Source organism: Molossus molossus, unplaced genomic scaffold (genome assembly GCF_014108415.1).
Source record: "Molossus molossus isolate mMolMol1 unplaced genomic scaffold, mMolMol1.p scaffold_m16_p_11, whole genome shotgun sequence".
NCBI lineage: Eukaryota > Metazoa > Chordata > Mammalia > Chiroptera > Molossidae > Molossus > Molossus molossus.
In genome coordinates, this window is record NW_023425346.1 from 78,275,822 (window position 1) to 78,292,050 (window position 16,229).

General features: G+C 43.0%; 1 protein-coding gene across 1 annotated transcript in view; it reads right to left on the reverse strand.

The window, feature by feature from the left end:
- MYO3B (myosin IIIB) overlaps positions 1 to 16,229 on the reverse strand; it is a 425,394-nt gene that overhangs the window by 181,783 nt on the left and 227,382 nt on the right. The window contains exons 24-25 of the mRNA XM_036253347.1: positions 12,926 to 13,003; positions 10,899 to 11,104 (exon numbers count right to left, since the gene is read on the reverse strand). Coding sequence (XP_036109240.1) covers positions 10,899 to 11,104; positions 12,926 to 13,003 — 284 coding nt within the window. The remainder of the gene's footprint in view (positions 1 to 10,898; positions 11,105 to 12,925; positions 13,004 to 16,229) is intronic.

Here is a 16,229-nt window from a genome sequence, read left to right on the forward strand (position 1 = left end):
TTGAATAGGTAAAAAAACATCTGTCAGCAGTGTGGGCTCCACGAGAAAGGCAGAATCCTAAAATAAGGAGTTTGGGATTTTCAATCCTCTATAGCCATAGGCAAGTTGGGAAGATCCTCAGCCTAGGCAAGGCCAACCTGAGCCCATCCTGCCCCCTAAGGATGAAGGGAAGTAGTCACAGAAATTCTCTTCAGTCTATAGCAACCTGCAGAGACTGACACTGCCACCTGCTAGAGATGACACCTGGAGGAAGCTATTTCTCTGGCCTCAGTCTCCTCTTTTGTGAATGGGAACGTTGGACCAGGCCACCCCTTGGCGTCTTTCAATGGTATTATAAAAGGCACTCTTAAAATGCTCTCTGTTTATTGCACTAACCAAGAGTATAACAATGGTAATGTAAGAGTTAAGAGAGTGAAGAAGTCATCCAAGGTCTCACCTATTAAAAAACATCGCACACACATAGTTGGAGAAGGGGGAGCAACTCACTCTCTCAACTGAACGAAGAAAAATGGGAGGAAATAACAGTACACAAAGACAGCAGTCGTTAGCGATCCCTCAGAGACAATGCCACCACTCAGCGTCTGCCCTAGTAGGTAAATAGAGAGACTGTGCACATAAGCACGTGCTATATTTCACTCACAGTGTTGAAACTGTCCGTTATCATCCTTAAGAGTGATCTCTTACATGTCCCTCACTGCCATGAAAGTCGATTTGCAGGAACTGAGGATTCTGTGCACTTGGCTGCAGCCATGCTAGCTTATCTGAATGGTGTATTAAGGTCTATTTTATGGCAGGCTTTCACCTGTTATTACAGGGAGAAAGACCGGGAATGTGCCGTGCGCGACGAGCATGGCATCGCCCTCTAGCTCCTGGGGGATTTGTGTTTCCTTATTCACCGCTCACTCACCAGAGAAAAAAGTAGGAGCCTTTTTCTTTGAAAACTGAAATTTGGATTTCAGCCTTTCTTAAGATGTTTGGATTCTTCTGTGATGCTGATTTTTCTCTCAACTCCTGGTCTATGAGCCAGAGCTAACCTTGGGGCTCTCTGTAAGGGAATGTCAGGGACCCTGTCCTCATAGCTCAAGTTTTCAAAGTGATAACTAACGATATTCAGTTCGCTTTGCAAGAGATAAAAGAATTTGTTGTACGCTTAAAACTGCAAACACGCTTTTCCATGATAATGGAATGAAGGGGTCTCCAGTACTGCCTGCTTCTGGACTTGCTCTTTTTTTTAAAATCCTTACCTGGGGATATTTTTCCATTTATCTTCAGATAGTGTGGGAGGGAGGGAGAGAAACATCGAGGCCAGAGAGACACATCGATCGGTTGCCTCCCTCACAACCCTGACCAGGGCCAGGGACCGAACCACAACTGAGGTACATGCCCTTGACTGGAGTCGAACTCTTGACTCACTGGTCCACTGGCTGACGCGCTAACCGCTGAGCCAAACTGGCCAGGGCTGCACTCGCTAATTCTTAAACTATGATCTTGAGGAAGAAGCTGAGTAGCAACGAGTAAGAAATGAGTGGCTTTTGAGGACTGGAAAGTATTTAGTCAAATTCACTCAGCCCCTTAATCATCCGGTCACTCCCTCATTCAATTAATAAACATTAGATTTCCTTTCTGTGATAAGCATAATTAGCGACTTTTCCATTTATAGCCCCACTTCCTCCAGGCTAACTGAACACCAGTTTTTCTTCGGGTGACAATGTGCCTAGCCCCACTCCTGTTCCCCATTTTCTCATGTGACTCAGTCCAGGCCAATGGGAGGCACTTGAAATGGCTCCTGGGAAAATGTTTTCTTTCCCAAGAAATTGGGACAACTGTGTGCTTAGATATGAATGAACCTCCAAATAAAAAAATTAAAAATTAAAAATATGTTCACTTAGAGCATGGTTTATTAGAATAAATGTATGGTTTCTGAACCTGCTGGGAGGAATATCTCCATCCTCAATACGTATGAAAAACTAGCATCCATTCCAGTAAACCACACATTTAAATTTGAATTCTTCTACGCAATTGTATGTTCTCTCTGCCACTGCCAAGGAATTCTGTCAGTTTACAATCCTGCATTAATTTCATTTTAATTACAAAGGGAAAACATAGAAAAAAGAATAATCAGAAATATGAAACTATCGAAAAGGAAGGTCCTAAAGACAATGTAAGATACTATGCACACGAGGCAGATCTCCAACAGCCCGAGACGACAGTAAACAAAGTCCACATGAAAGGAAAGTGGGCTCTCTTAGTGGGAAACTCCCTACATCTTGGTATAAAAAATTACGATGTTCTGGGTCAGGGGAGTAAAAACAACCTTAAAAGAAAATTGGATGTGAATGATAAGAACTATGATATACATTAAATAACTTATATGCTGTATTTTTTATTTTTCTTATTTCTTAATTTATTCATTTGTATTTTAAACAGGTAATGCACTCAAAGAATGACTGTGTAGAGACGGCACATTGAACACATGCATTTACTTTTTCTCCCTTGTGATACTCCCATAGAATGATAGCAAGAGGTTTTTTTTTTAAGGTATAAATCCTTTGTGAAGATAAAGAGAAAGGAAAATAAGAAAGAGAGGATAACCATAACAAGATTTTGGCAACAAGAAAACAGATGAAAAATGGTAACAAATTCAGCAGACCCAAAAAAGCTGAATCCTAAACCATACTGAGGAAAGATGAGAAGTAACTTGATTTATAGCAAAGAACATAACTTCCTCTCCCCCCACCAAAGACTCAGAAATCAATAAGGGAACCTCTGTGAGTGTGAGTGAAGAAAGAGCTAAAACAAGAATTTCTTTTTCCTTTTAATCCTTAATTGAAGACATTTTTGCATTTATCCTCAGATAGAGCAGGAGGGAGAGAGGGAGTAAGAAAGAGAGAGAAAAACACTGAGTGGCCATCACCCACACGACCCCAACCGGGGCTGGGGACAAACTGCAACTGAGGTACGTGTCCCCAGTGGGAACCGAACCTGGGACTCTCTGGTCCGAGGGCTGACTCTCTAACCGCTGAGCAAAACCGGCCAGGGCTAAAACAAGAATTTCTTAAAAGTTCACTAAGAAGCAGTCATACCCTCAGATGTTTCTCCCCAACCCTAGAGGTCGGTTTTCTAGAATAGAAAGTGTCTGCCCATAACCATCTAGAACGAGTAGTACTGAACCAAAAACTGAGAGAAAGAAAGTGAATCCTTTATATACTGAGTGTGGAGATTCCCAGTTCTCTTCTACTAGAACCATAAAACCTTGGTAGCTGGGTCTAGACAGAAGGTTGGCTCTTAGAATATTTTTGAGGGCAAATATCAGTCTTTTTATTTTATTTTTTTTATCCTCACCCGAGGATATTTTTCCATTTTTTGTACAGATAGAGTGGGAGGGAGAGAGAGAAAGGGCGAGAGAGAGAGAAACATCGACGTGAAGGGACACATCGAGTGGCTGCCACCCGCACGACCAACCAGGGCCGGGGACAAACTGCAACCAAAGTACGTGCCCTTAGCGGGAACCGAACCCGGGTCTCTCCGGACCGCAGGCCGATGCTCTAACCGCTGAGCCAAACTGGCCAGGGCTCAGTCTTTTTATTGCATAAACATGACAAAATCTTTATAATTCTTTGGGTAAGGGCCATTTGATGCTATGTGAGCGGCTGCAGCCAGGGAGCCCATAACTCTGCCCAGAGGGTGAATCTGATTCACTTGGACCCCATTTAGGACATTATACCTACTGCTAAAAGGAATAGGGAGGGGCATCTTTCATTTCCCTGAAGAAACAGAAAATAGCAGGCTGATTCAGAACCCAAAGACAGCTGATCAACAACTTAATGCAGAGATTGTACAGGAAGAAGGAAAAACTGCAGACCCATAGAACTAGGAAGAAGCTTCTGTTGAAGGAATAATGGTAGAACATGGTGAGAATATTGCCATGTGAAAGGGAAGCAGCAGCCTTCTTGAGCGAAGTAATTGTTAAAGACTACACTTAAAGACAAATACAGGCTGGGACGGAGAACCTTGACAAAGGAAAGAGCCGTCCAGCGCCGTCCTACATGGGCCAAGAACACCTTGACCCACACTGATTAAGATTGTAGAAAAATGTCAAATGCAAGAAGATGAATTCCCACCGAGCCAGAACAGACTGCGAGTTCTCCCTAATCCTTTCACGAGGCAGAGCTGGAAACTGTGGCTCAAAAACAAAAAATTAAATGTGCTTAGGTTAACACTATAATAAATTGTATATAGTTCTTATTCCAAAGTTAATATTGTTATTGTAAATAAAACTTTTGTTCTTCTTAGAAAATTATAAATTAAAGGTCTCCTCTAGACAAATAGCTAGGATTGCTGCACTGTTACAGTTGACTCCAGGGTATGGAATGGTCCAAACAAGGAGTAATGGATGCTTATTGTTTTAGCCCATCCTTCCTCGCTTCTCCTTCCTTTAACAGAGCCCTTCAGACCATGGTGCTAACAGAGCTGACGCCCACCCATTAGCACTTGACCACAGACTGCCAGTCATTCCCCTGAGCACAGTTATTGGCTTTAGCATAGGCATTAGACCCAAGCTGCGCCAACTAGAGAGTTCTTCGTGTGGGAACTCCCATGAAATTACTTGCTGTTGACACTGCTAATCTATAGGATGCTTCCAATGGGAGTTTCCAGAAACCAATTTTGCCAACATGCGAGGAAGAATTGCCAGGCTGACAAGAAACTCAAAAGAGAGAAAAGCAAAACTGATAAATAAAAAAAAGCCAACGGCTTGGCTAAAGTGCTTGAAGACAGCTATATCTTTAGACTTCCTAGTTTACATAGGCAATGTACACCCCCTTTTAAATTTTGCTTCAACTTGTTTGAGTTTCAGTCACTCATTGAAAGATTCATGACTGATATACCAAGGCAGCAGCGTGTTTTTACAGGATATTGCCTTACTGAGACATATTTGTGCTGTATTAGAGAGCTCTGAGTGGTTCCTTTTTTTTTCTGGAGCGTGAGCTAAGAAGTGGGAAGACGAGGGAGAAGCCTAGAAAAGCAGGCAGGAGCCAGAGTAGAGAACCTGCCTTGTCCTAGTATCTCCTTTTGGAAAAAAATAAAATAAACATCGATGTTTGTTGTAGAAAAAAGAGAGGCCAATTTCTTTAAATGTTACCCTTTTAATCATCTGATTTATGGTTTCTTACCTTTTCTTGACAAAGAGCTACTCAGGACTTACCTGAAATCTTATGCTCTAACAATCTCGTTTCTACTTCACAATGCAAGTTAAACTTAATCTCAACAAGCCAGCTCCATATGCCTGTCATGTACTTCAAAACAGCAAGGACCAAAGAGTTAGTAAGGAGATCATGAAAGAAGCTAGAGATGAAGAAGAAAGAGTAAGAGTTTAATTCAATTCAAGAAATGCTTACTAAACACCTAATTTGTGCCAAGTACTGTGCTGGATATGACGGATATATATTTGGCTGAATGAAATTCTTGCTGCCCTGACTGGCATGGCTCAGTTGATTGGGCATCGTTTGGTGCACCAAAAGTTGCCAGTTCAATTCCTGGTCAGGGCACATGCCTCGGTTTCAGGCTTGATCCCAGGTGGGAGGTGTGTAGGAGGTAGCTGATCAATGTTTCACTCGCACATTAATGTTTTTCTCTCTCTCCCTTCCTCTCTCTCTAAAAAATCAATAAAAAAATATTTTAAAAAATCTTTTTTAAAAATCTTTACCTCCCAGGTGGTTCATATCAAGGTAAGAGATAGGCAGGCAACTACTTTCCACTACAATGTAGTAAATACCATCAGTGAAGTTCACCAAAGAGGCCCCTAACCCAGCTTGCAGGAGTCAGAATGGTGTTGTAGAGAAGATAATAATGCTTGCTCAAAGTCCTAAGGAATGAGCAGGGTTAGCCTGGTTAAGTCAGCCCACTGAAGACTTGGAGAAAGGGGATTCAGGCAACACAGCATGAACAAAAGCAAGCCTGGAGCAGCATGAGGTGTAGCTCCAAGGAGTTCAGTTCTTGCTGGAGTATGAGCTGAGAGATGGGAAGACAAGAGAAAAGACTAGAGAGGTAGGCGGGGGCCTAATCAAGGAGACTACCCTGTATCCGGCAGAGGGCTGGAGCTCACCCATTAGAGGTCTGGATGGTCATTTTAAATGAGGCTTTTAATCAAACAAGCAATATGCTTAGACAGAAAATTTAGGTAAATCATATTCTGGTGGCTCTTTAAAGAACAGAATAGGCAGGGAGTTCATTTAGGAAGTTATGTTGCTGGAGAGATGAGGGGCCAGATTTTCCACTTGCTAGAAAGGGTGGGTGGCTCTGGGATTGTAGAGTCCCAAGTCCTTCAGTCCTGGAAGAGAGGGCAGCTTTGGGTTTAGTAAGGCTAGAAACAGGGCCAGTGTTCTGAGCTTCCTTTTCATGGTGGAGCTAGGTCCAGATCAGGCATCGGGCTAGATTCAGTCCATTAATCCATTGTCTGGGATCCATACGGGCGTGGGCCACATGGTGAATGCAGGGCCTGGGAGCCCAGCAAGCCAAGAGTCCAGTGCAGGAAGCAAGGAAGAGAGGAAGAGAGGCAGAAAGAGAGAAGTTCCTTTGTCTAGGGGATTAAATAGTCAGGCTTCTGTATTTGCAGTAGTCACACCTATTCTTGCCACTGACTCGCTCCCAGGAGTGACTGACAGGTAAACACCTTCTCAGGTCACTCAGACCTTACAGGGCATGCGTCTAAACTGCATTTGTCTAGTCCCTTCCCCCATCAATCAGCGGGGAACAGACCTGGAGTGTGTTAAACTGCTTGTCTCCCCTTTACTCGTTTCCTGTTAAATAATAACCAGATTGTTGCAACAGTATCAAAGAGGATAGGCAAAAGAGCTTGAAAAGGCCTGGAATAAATATAGATTCATAGAATAGAACTGAGACTTCAGAAATAATTTATGACCAATTTATGGTCAGTTGATTGTTAATAAGGATGCCAAGACAATCCAACAGGGGAAAGAAGAGTCTTTTCAACAAATAATGCTGGAAAAGCTGAGTATCTAGGTACAAAAGATTTAAGTTGGAATCCTACCTCATACTAAGTATAAAAATTAACTCAAAATGAACCATAGATCTAAATATAAGAGCTAAAACTGTAAAACTATTAGAAGAATATATAGCTTAATAATTTTGGATTAAGCAATAATTTCTTAGATATGATCCCAAATGGATGACCAACAAAAGAAAACATAGAAAAATTAAACTTCATCAAAATTAAAAATTTCTGTACCTAAAAGGACATCATTAAGAAACTGGAACAACAACCCACAGAATGGGATAAAATATTTGAAAAATCACATATCTGATAAGAGGCTGGTATCCAGAATATATAAAAATCAAGTTAAATAAACAAAGAATTTGAATAAACATGTTTTTAAAGGAGATATACAAATGAGCATAAGAATAGATGCTTAGTTTAGATAGTAGTGATGGTTGCACATTTCTGTGAATATATTAAAACCATTGAATTGTACTTTAAAAGTGTGATTTTTATCATATATAAATTATCTCAATTAAGCTGTTTTTAATAATAATGATAATGATAATAATAATAACAATAATTGGGAGAAGTAGGTGATTAATGAAGCCTTAAGAAAAGTGACTGGGTGCCCTGGCCAGTTTGGCTCAGCGGTTGGAGTGTTGGCCTGAGGACCAGAGAGTCCCGGGTTCGGCCCCCGCTAGGGGCACGTACCAAAAAATGAAATAAAGTTAACAACATTTTTTTTTTTTTAAAGAAAAGTGACCGGAGATTTCCAAGGGAACCTTGTTGAGGAACTTTGGCAGGTCAAGTCAGCAGGGCCTGGTAATGGGCTGTCTGAAGAAGCGGAGAAGACAAAGGTGAGGCCTTGTTTTCCGGAGCAGAGGAAGTGGAGGAAGAGAAGGAGGATGAGCTGAAGGAGATACCAGGGCATCATGGCTCTCGTGGCCTTATGAGAAGTGGAAGCTGCTAATAAATGAGAAGAGGGAAGAGTTGTATTCTGTTCAACAATCATTAGTTTATCAACTGTTATAAATCGGGTCCTGGGAGATGTGGTCCTTTCTGGAAGACTTAGAGGCTAAGTAAGGCCCAGGAATCTGCATGCAACCCCTGGAAATCTTTAGGATGTGGGCTCTGTATATTCCTGCCTTCTTATCATGCGGGCAAGGAAACTTCTTTTACAGAAATGTTACTTGCCAAGTATTATATCCAAAAGGAGATTAGAAATCTGACCTTACTAAACAGCATTATTTACTACAATAACTTAATAAACAAACTGTTAGACTTTGAAATGAATGTGCTATCCTATCCTTTAGACATTTGCCAGAACATATGCCAACACATGCAGTCATATGTGTTTTTCCCAGTGTAGACCTTCTGCTAGACCATTGCTTCTGAGCAAATTGACAATGAAGCCATGAGCATTCGTAGTCATTTTCTGTGATGCCCCTCAACAGTATAGCTTCCAGGAGCCTTCAGCTACCTGCCCAGCACTGCCAGGTGGCCTCCTTCATGGTGACCTGACAACAGGTAAGTACTTCCAATCCACCTGGCTTCATTGATGAGAAGGTGCTAGAAACAACCCTTTCATCCAAGGCTACATAAATGGAGACTAGGAAGAAGACTTTCAAGTCATTTTGCCAGAAAATTCAAGGATGATGGGGGAAGGAAGTATTTTAGTTTTGGGGAAGTCCTTCCTCATTCTAGAACCCTACAACATAATCCCCCAAACACTGCCTTTCAGGTGTGCACGCCAGGATTCCAACCCCGAGTGCCAGAAAATACAAAACAGCAGAGAGAAACATTAAACAAGCCTTCATCTTTCATTTACCTCCACCTAATAAACCTGAATGGCTCTGTTCTCTGTCTTTGTTTTGTCTGCATAGTTCCTGCTAAGAGTTTACAAAACAGCGCTCCTGAACAGGAAGATAAGAAGTGAACCTATTTGTTAAATAACATCAAGAGGGAAAACTGCTAACTCATCCATTTTGTTGTTAAGTTGCTCAAAAGGATCAAAATACCAATTAACTTGCTGGCTCCAAAATCTTTGATACCCTCAGATTTACAGACATTTTGAAACTCTTGTTCATACTTGCCTAATGGCCTTCTGATTGTGAACAAAGACATGCTAACCTGTTTAGCATTTGACCTGTTTTCCTAAATAATGTTATGTTTTCAACACTTAGTGGTTAAAAATACTTGACTAGTAACATTCATGTGCTAAAATAATCTTTTTTCTTGCTCCACCTCTAAATTTAAGAGGGAAAAAGAGGCTCAAAGTCAATTCTTTTTTTAAAAACCATTTTATTCTTATTTTTAATTTAAAAGCTCTCATTGCTAGTAACTTTTTTGCCCTGTCTTCCCCATGGAATGCAGTGGCCTTTGGAAGACTTGATGAAGCAAGAACCATATTAGGGCTCATTGTTTGAAAAAATGTTGGAACAATTACCTTGGGCATAAGTTTCAGAAAGGAGGTAAAAAGCAACTAGAGATGACTGATGGGGTGCAGCAGGTTTTAGAACAGATTTTAATTTTCCTCTCTGGATATCCTCAGATAGAGTGCTTCTCAGAGGTGGTTTTTTGTTATCATTGTCCTTTATTTCTTCACAGAAAGTTTTGTGAAAATTCTACCTGTAATCATATGCATATAAAGGTATCCCTATAGCGGTTGTGCAGAAAAAAAGAGCAATTCATTTCAAAGTAAAGGCAATGGCTGGATTTAAAAAGCTCCACAGCAATTTATTTTAACAAACACTGACAATGCAGTGGACTGATGAGATTAAAGTTTGGATGCTGAAGCCAGACCGTCTGGGTTTAAATGTTGGCTCTACAATATACTAGCATGGGACCTTGGGACAGTCACTGATTTCCTTCTGTAACTCCGTTTTCTCATCTGTAAAATGGAGATAATAACATGGATGGAAAAGGGACTCTATAATAAATCTGACAAGACCAGTGACCACCGAAAGTAACCTGAAGTGTGATCTGATCATAGATTCCTAACTGAAGAAGTCAAGAATGGGTAGGCACACCCCAGGCCTATAAAAGGGTTTTTTTTGTTTGTTTGTTTGTTTTTACTTAAGCAAGCCCTGCCCATTGTGTTTATACATCTAAGTTAACCCACCTTTGAAATGCCAGCAGTATGCAATCCTCTCTTGCAGACCCCTCAGAGGTGTAACCACCCTCAAGAGACCAAGCACATAATTTAACTCTCCTGTAATCCAATCACACAGATTTCCTGGCCTTGCTTTCTCCCACCTTCATGTAATCTTCCTTACATCCCCTCCTGAATCCCAAGTGTGCAAAAAGAACTGTACACGTGTCCTGTTCCAGAGCATTTGAGATCTTGCTCTCCAGCACGTTGTCCCTTTGGCTCAAATAAACCACAAAAATTCTCTATAGATTTGGACATTTTTTATGTCAACAACAATAGAACCTAGATTACAGTGTTGTTCCATGGATCAAATGCTATTATACATTTAGAACATTTTAGGTGCTGCGTAAACCTTAGCTATTACATTACATCAGGCCATTGTGTTAGCCTGAGAGAGGAGTGGGTGCCAGGGTAAATTCACATCTGCCAGCATCCTGACCCGCTGGTGGAGAGACACTTTCATCCTACCGATTAAATAACTGAAGACTTTAAAAACTAAGGCTATGTAACATATAAATATCTATGGCCATTTTAATGTTTTAAATGTGATCAGAAGGGAATTTAATCTGTCCTCCAGATCACTGCAGTATAGATGGAGCACAATAAAAATGCACCATGTAAGCAAGTAGCTGGTAACTAGCCAAGTAGATGTTTGAAAGTCAGTGGGCAGGAGGAGTAGTCCCAGGGCACAGGGATGGCCATGGCAGAGCTGTATTTAATATCATATATTTCCCAAGATCCCAGTCTGACCTTTTCACAAACTCTTCAAAGAGGATGCGGTGGGAATACCCCTGCTGGCGGATGCGGACCGTCTCCAGGATCCCTGTGTAGCGGAGCTGGGCCAGCACTCTCTCTTGAGAGAACTTCAGGGCCTCTCGGTCATCGTTGGGTTTGATGCAGCGCACGAAGTGGGGCTGTCCAACCACCATTTTGGAGAGCAGATCCATCAGCGAGTACTGCAGGGAGACGCACACGGAGCGAGGTCACCACAGACGGCCCGGACAACTACGACAGTCCTCCAGGGGCCGCTGGGGCAGTTTCCCGCTGGTGAACAACTCATGGCCTTTTGTTTTGAGGCTGAACAAGAAACTAGCGACAGGAGATGCTGATACAAGTTCTGATGAGTACTGAGCAGCTGCTTGCGAATTCCAACGCATTTTTTAAACATCACCTAGTGCCAAGCAATGTCCCCGTGTGGCAGACACTTTGCTGCCTAAGAACATACTTAGGTCACCCCATGACTCCACTGCCAGAACTTGTTCCTCTCTGGGATTCCAAGGCAATACTCCAGAGACTATAACTGCAATTCAAAATGTCTGGCTTTTAGGGAAGGGGTTAGTGCTTCCTCAACCCAAGAACCATCAGAGAATCTAAGCAAATCCTACTGATACCATTGGAAAAGGAAAACAGTAAAAGCGGGCAAAGGAAACAAGGTAATTGGAGGAAAGAAGATGATAATGAAGATCCACTAACACAGGAGGAGTGGCTGGCGCAGGGAGGAAGCCATGGCGAGCAGAGCGGTGCTTGTGTGAGGGTCTCGGCTGTTCCTTGGGGCATCCATTTCTGGACATGCCTTCAGGAGCAACCACCAGCCACCCAGGAAGTCAGTCCCATTCCTTCATAATTACACCTCCCACTGATCTAAAATTGTATTGCCTAGCTTGCCAAATACACCTTATTTCCTAAATTTAGCATTTGGGGACCAGTATTTTGAGGATACCAAACTGATTGTCATAGGTATATTTCTGAAAAACTATAAGGCAGAGACTTCTCTGCTGATAGAGGATTTTAGGCTCTTGGGGATGACTTCACAGATGCTCAGAGCCTCCAAGTTCCATCTCTCACGCACACACAGCAAAACACAAACAGGATATAGTTGCCAAAGGGGACAGAATAAGAAGTAAGTGGCAACTAGAAATGTGCAAACATGAGTGACGAAACAGAGCTGAATGCCCTCCTTCCAAGGAGGCTGTAGCAGGGATCACTACGTGGATACAGTGCTGGACTCAAAGGCCTCGGGGCCCCTGTAATTGGGCCCCTAAGCCCAATTCTAGGCTGCCTCGGAAGTGCAGCTGGGTAGGCTAGACTACTTGGCTTTAGATCCTTCTTGAACCTGATAGCTTTCTATAAAGCCTGCTATTCATGGTGCTGGCTCCCAGGTCCTGTCCTTCAGGCTGCCTGGCAACTCCAGCTCCCCACCCAGCTTCCTACCTGATTTCCTATCCCCACCCTACAATCTTATTCATTTTCCCCTGGGAACAGTAGTTCTATCTTTGGCCTACAGCATCTCCACTATGAAGCTGGGTGACATTAGCTCCGAGTGGTACATGATCTCTGAGGGCTTCCAACCCAACCTATCATGTAAAGACAAACCAACCTGTGCAAATCAGTACATGAGTGTCCGTGTCTTATCTTTCCTATATAACGAGCATTTAACATCTAGACAATGTTTTCACTCAGAGGAGTCATTTTACTAGACGGAAGCAGCTGACTGCAGTAGCGTGAAGACGACGCAGCAGCTCACATGCTAACAGAAGCAGCACACTCCATGCGCAGAGCTGTGTGCAGAGGGCTCTCTGCAGACACTTGGGGTTTCACCTTATCTTCCTGCCATCAGGGAACACTGCACACAGAGGCAGAGGTTTCTGGCTCTCTCTACAACCCCACCTTTGTTATCTGGATTATTTCAATGACCCAGTCAGATCTGGGTCCCTTGCAGGAAGGGTTGGCAAGCCCGCCTGTAAGTAGGCAGAATAGAGATGAAGAAGACTTCCTACCCGGAAGTAAGAAGCCACAGTCTGTCTCTTCATGTTGGTGGTTTCTTCCGGATGCCGTATTACCTCCAGAGTGTCCACCTAGAACATGAGCAGAGAGAAATGTTTTGAGGATGTAGACAATTCATTTTCTGGCTTTTCCAAAATCTGAAAGGCTGGTTGTTTGGTTACATAACTGAGGGGACTTGATGTTTAAAATACAATAAAGCACACTATGGGGAGAATTTTTAAAGACATATACAAGAAAAATGTAATCTGCAGTGGTCTCCTTGCTTGTCAATGACCGCACTCTGCAATGCACTATATAATCTAAGTATAACCCCCCCATCAGTGTTATTTCTATGCTTCTCCATGTTCTAAAGGGCCTCTGTTGAGCTCTCCAATAATGTCACATGAGAACAAACTTTCATAAAAGAAAACTGGGCAAAGGCTCATGAAGCTGGTGATTTTAAACACCTGGGCCCAAAGCCCAGGTTAAACTGCAGGAAATAAGGTGAGTTCCAGTGGCTTCCTGCCCTCAGACCTTGATGCTGCCACACCCCTCCTGCCTCCCACAGTTCCCATGTGCTCGCTGCGGACCTGAGCTTGGGATACATTTGCTCCCAATCATTTGTCCCAATTACCTGGGCTGGCTGGAAAGGATTTATGAATAAGAACAATTGTAGGGACCAACTGCAAGCAGCCTGTTTCGTTGTTGTACCTCGACAGTAAACGCCCACTCCTGCACACACGAAGCCATTTGGTTTGCAGAGGGCAGAGTGGCATTTCAGCACTGGCCGCCACCATGGCAGCTTCCCATCTGCTCTGAACAGGTGGCAAGAGAAGCAGGAACGTTTGAAAGGAAGACGCGACTGTCAGCATGTGTGCTCCGCTCGGTGGACTGCTGTCCAGGCAATCACCTCCCTATGGGTGAGGATGTCTTCAGCTTTGTTCAGCACCAGTGAAAAGTGGGTGCTGAAGGCACAGGGCCACAAGTGGCGGGGAGAATGAGGAGGCTTCCCTCCAGGGGTATTTAGGAGACTGTGAGCAAAACGGAAGGAACCGCTTCATCTAGTACCCGTGGAGCTAAATTTTAAAAAACTAGAAAAGCAACCTAAATAGTGAGTGAGCAGAAACATGGGACTGTCTGGAAGCAAACCGATGTCCGGGGCAGCGCGGCGTCCTTTTTCTAGGCTGCAGGTTGGACGTGTTCCCAAGGCTGTCAGTTTCTTTGTATGCAGCCGAAGCACTGGGACAACTGCCTGTAGGTTTGACTTAAACAAATTTTTTTTTAATGAGAAAGGAGGACACAAAAGCTCTGTGTTGAGAAGAAAGGCTGCACTGATGTAAAAAAGGGAAAAACAAACACAACACACCCACCCCATCTGCAGCGGTCCTGTGCTCTCTTCAGAGTCCTCTGCCTCAAGCTTTCTTCGCGTGTCTCACCGCCACGGGGATGATGGAGCTCAGCGCTGTGAGGTTTGGGGCAGGCTAATCGGGACCAAGGAAAGGGCTCGGCTAAAGCGTGCCTTTGATCACACTGTTAATTCTGAGAGTTTTCTTAAACTTTTTTTGTCTCTTTATTCCCTTTCCCCACTACCTGACCTACACACACACACCCTAAACTTATAGGAAATCCCCCACCACTTCCTTTTATTCAGATTCTCCCTGAAGAACCACATCTTGCTTTGAAGCCTTGCTTTTCCTCCATCATTTCTCTCCCCTTTTCTTCAGATCAGCCCACCAGTGCCAGCCCCTGCAGCTCTAATGCACTGGGAAGGGCGGCTGGGAAGCTCATCCACATTTCTGATGAGAATTTACCTGCTACCATCCCTCAAAATGTACGGTGGACCGTGGCATTTGAGAATTTAACAGCTTAGTGATCAGAACATTTTTATATATGTTAATTCTGATGAGACATAATTGAAAACGTATAATAGGTGTTGTTTTCAAGATCAGGACCCATCCCCTACAGCAAACTAGAAAAATGCAGAATGAAGCACTGGTTCACACCGCCAGTGTTATAAGGCTGCTGGGCTCCTGTCTAACCACCAGCATGACTTGATGTCCTGTCCTTGTACTCAGACAGAGCAACTCCTGGGAAGTAAAACCTATTCTGTGTTATTTACCACCTGGAAATGCTAATACTTGTCTGTAGTTCATCACCTACATTCAGTACTGTTTTTTTAAAAAGAATAAATAATATGCTATTAGGGTGTTTTCTAATTTAAGAATTTGGAAAGGTCTTGGGGTGGTCAAGGGTCTCTTCCATATTTGCATAGTGACAAGGTTCTCCTGAACATGAAGTGAACCTAATATAGGAGAGGGGCATAAGAACTATATAAATTAACTAAGGTCAAACAAAGTTAAGTCAGGAGCCTGCTACACACTGCCTGACCAGACTGAGAAAATTCCTGCAAAGCTTGATTAATAGCTACTCACCCATACCTTATCATTTACTCATAACATAAAAGAAAAACACAAGGCCACAAAATATACCTTGTAAAGCCTAAAGTTAATCCCAACCATTTTCCACGCTCTATTTCCCATGCCAGCAATTTTCCACGGAAAGTAAAAACAGACATGAACTCAACCTCTAGAGATGGTTGGGGTCTCTTCTCCTTCGCTCATGTGGAGAATCCACTACTCTATTTATGGAGTGGCTTTTGTTGCTTGTCCTCTCTGCTCAATGACACCTGCTTTTCCACTTTAACCTCTTGCCTGGCTTGCATCTTGAATTCTTTCCTGAACAAAGCCACGAACCCTCTTGGCTCTGGGTTTGAGTCCCCACTGGAACTTGCCCCTCTGGTACCAAATCTAAATGAGGAAATTTTGGACAAGGCACATACCAGAGTCTGCTCTGCAACCTAGGAGCCCTCTGTCTGCACTGGGCCTATCTTGAACTTTAGAGAATTCCAATGAGCTCCAAAATATCAGAACTAAGAGAGAGGAGAAGGTTGTTGTCTACCCTAAGAGCTTGTCTTCCTGAGCTAATTTAGTTAATGATAGCCTCACTGAAAAAAAAAAAAAAAAAAATTCTCCTGGAAACCATCCAGAAAGGAGATTCTAATAGGGGCATCATAGCATCACATAACAAATAGTTCTTCCCAAAGCCGAGGATTTCACAAGAAGAAAACGGTCTGCTCCAAAATATGTTATAAGTCCTTACCTCATAGAAGGAAAAGGAACTAGAAAGGCTTCCCTAGGCTCTGGGGGTACGTGTGATGGAGAACAGAGTTTGGGAATCAGATATACCTGGTTCAAATTCTGGCTCCTCCACCTACTAGCTGTGTGGCTTTGGAAGCGTTATTTAACTTTTCAAAGCCTG